General features: G+C 28.6%; 1 protein-coding gene across 1 annotated transcript; it reads right to left on the bottom strand.

Moving 5' to 3' along the window:
* Window positions 1-264: 264 nt before the first annotated feature.
* On the bottom strand, window positions 265-718 carry LOC124825881 (uncharacterized). Its single transcript, XM_047298609.2, has 2 exons — window positions 610-718; window positions 265-489 (listed from the first exon to the last, which is right to left on the bottom strand). Exons 1-2 carry the CDS (start codon window positions 668-670, stop codon window positions 317-319), a joined length of 234 nt encoding a protein of 77 aa, XP_047154565.1. The 5' UTR covers window positions 671-718; the 3' UTR covers window positions 265-316.
* Window positions 719-2,088: the final 1,370 nt, after the last annotated feature.

The following is a 2,088-nucleotide window of genomic DNA, read 5'->3' as shown; positions in this document are numbered from 1 at the left end:
TATTTTTAACAAATTATAAGTTAAGAGTTTATTAAATTCACCAAATTTCGCTAAAGACAAAGTGTTATTTAAAATTTAAATTAAATGTCAGAGTGTAAAGTTTACAAATTTAGCGTTACTTTATAAACTCTTGTTGGTCCTTCAATAAATGTTCATAAAAATGTTTTTAATGCGATAACGTTTTTATATACGCACTTGATTTTGAACGTGCCCTTCTTTTTTGTTTTTTTTTTATAAAAAAATATAATTGAAACAAGACAAAAGTTGAAGATAAAATGTTATTAATATTAATATATAAAGTATTATGCATCATAGCCTAGAAGGGTTTGTTAACGTTGTATTGTACATCCATTTTTGTAGATCCGCAGTTGCAAAGGCAATATCCGCCGAGGCACAGCGAAGGGCAATGTGGGCGGTAACTACAAGCTTTCACACAATCTTTGTCCACTTTGCATTGATCGCCTTTAGAAAAAGCTTGTTGCATAAAACCTGAAAATAAAATAATAATAAAAATAAAGAAATACGCAAGAAAAATATATATTCGTTCCTGTAATTTGAAAAATAAGGTATGCATTCAAACAAGTGGCACGGAAGAAGGTGGGGAAATACCAGAAGCAACCAGAATTAGGAACACAAAGAGTGCCACTTGATGAACTGAAACTTTGGCCATTGTTTCTTGAGGATTTTGATGCAAATAAAAATAATTTTTATCTTGAATTGGTATACAAATGCTATGAGATGCAACATATTTATACTGATGTTATTGGAAGATGGTTGGGTGGTTGTGTATCTGAATTGATTGAATAAATATAAGTTTGTCAGTTTCTTTCTCATACGCTGTAAGGAAACTGAATGTTTTCAGACCGTTCTGGTCTTAAATTCAGGGTCATTATTAATTATTTTTGGTTGGAAATATTTATTATTATTTCGTCATAGTTAGACTGTCTTTAATCGTATAATTATTAGATGGTGTATAGCTTATTTATTTTGAACATTCTTTTATATATTCCGTTTTAATAAAGTCTTATAAAAATTCATATTTTAGTGATTTTTATTTACTTATTAATAATTTAGTTTTATTAAATAAAAACAATTTAAGACATCAAAATTTAATTTTTATTCCAGATTAACATAAAATTTTCAACTTATGATGATGAGATATCATCTATCAAAAAGAATTTGTCTAATAAAATATTAATTAACTTTTAAGTATAAAAAATTATAAATCTTATGTTTACATACACTTTAAATATATATAAATAGTACAATTATATTTTTAAGAACAAACTGATAAAATTTACTTTTCGAAAAAGGTTATTAATATATCATTTCACAATTAAAACACATTAATAAATATTATATTTCGGTATTTTGATGTTAGGCTTGACTAAGTTTATATTTTTATTATCAATAAATAAGTATACATCCATATTGACATAATTAATATATATAGACAGGTCAAATACATAAAAAGTAATGGAAAAAGTCATAAATAAAAAGAGAAAAACCTTAAAATTTTAAGTTTCTCCAATCAAGATAATAAGGTCAAATCCTAAGGAGGAGGCTCGAATTCAATGATGATGATCGAAGTCGGAGAAGATGATGCAAGTGTCACCCCATGCGACTCAAGGAGACGACGTATGTGAACTTCAATCAGTGTGTGGGAGCATGTTTAGACTTTGATGGTGGTGATCATGACGACATTAAGGTCGCTCGGTTGAGACAAGCAGAATCATGTGGTCACCAATCAGAACTAAAGCTTTAGTAACAATGACAACGACAAACGGAGGCGACTCTGACGACAATAATAGTTATAGTGGACAAGAGCGACAAAATTTTTTGAAAGAACCTTAGGCTCTATATATATCATATTAAATATAGTAAAAAATTATTGTACTGTATGACCACCCGGTCCGGCGAGAAGAGGGCGGTCGATCATCCAGCGAGGAAATGATCCCGGTCTGGAAAAATCATTAATTGATAATTAATCTGAGCAATAACTGTTATTAATGGACATAATGAGAATAATAATCATTAATTGAAAATTAATAGTAATAATGAAAGTCATTTATTAGTAATTAATGGGTC

This window comes from Vigna umbellata, chromosome 5 (assembly GCF_029865625.1).
Source record: "Vigna umbellata cultivar VRB3 chromosome 5, Vumbellata_1.0, whole genome shotgun sequence".
NCBI lineage: Eukaryota > Viridiplantae > Streptophyta > Magnoliopsida > Fabales > Fabaceae > Vigna > Vigna umbellata.
Note: the sequence above shows the minus strand (reverse complement) of the source record. Positions and strands in the feature narration are given on the sequence as shown.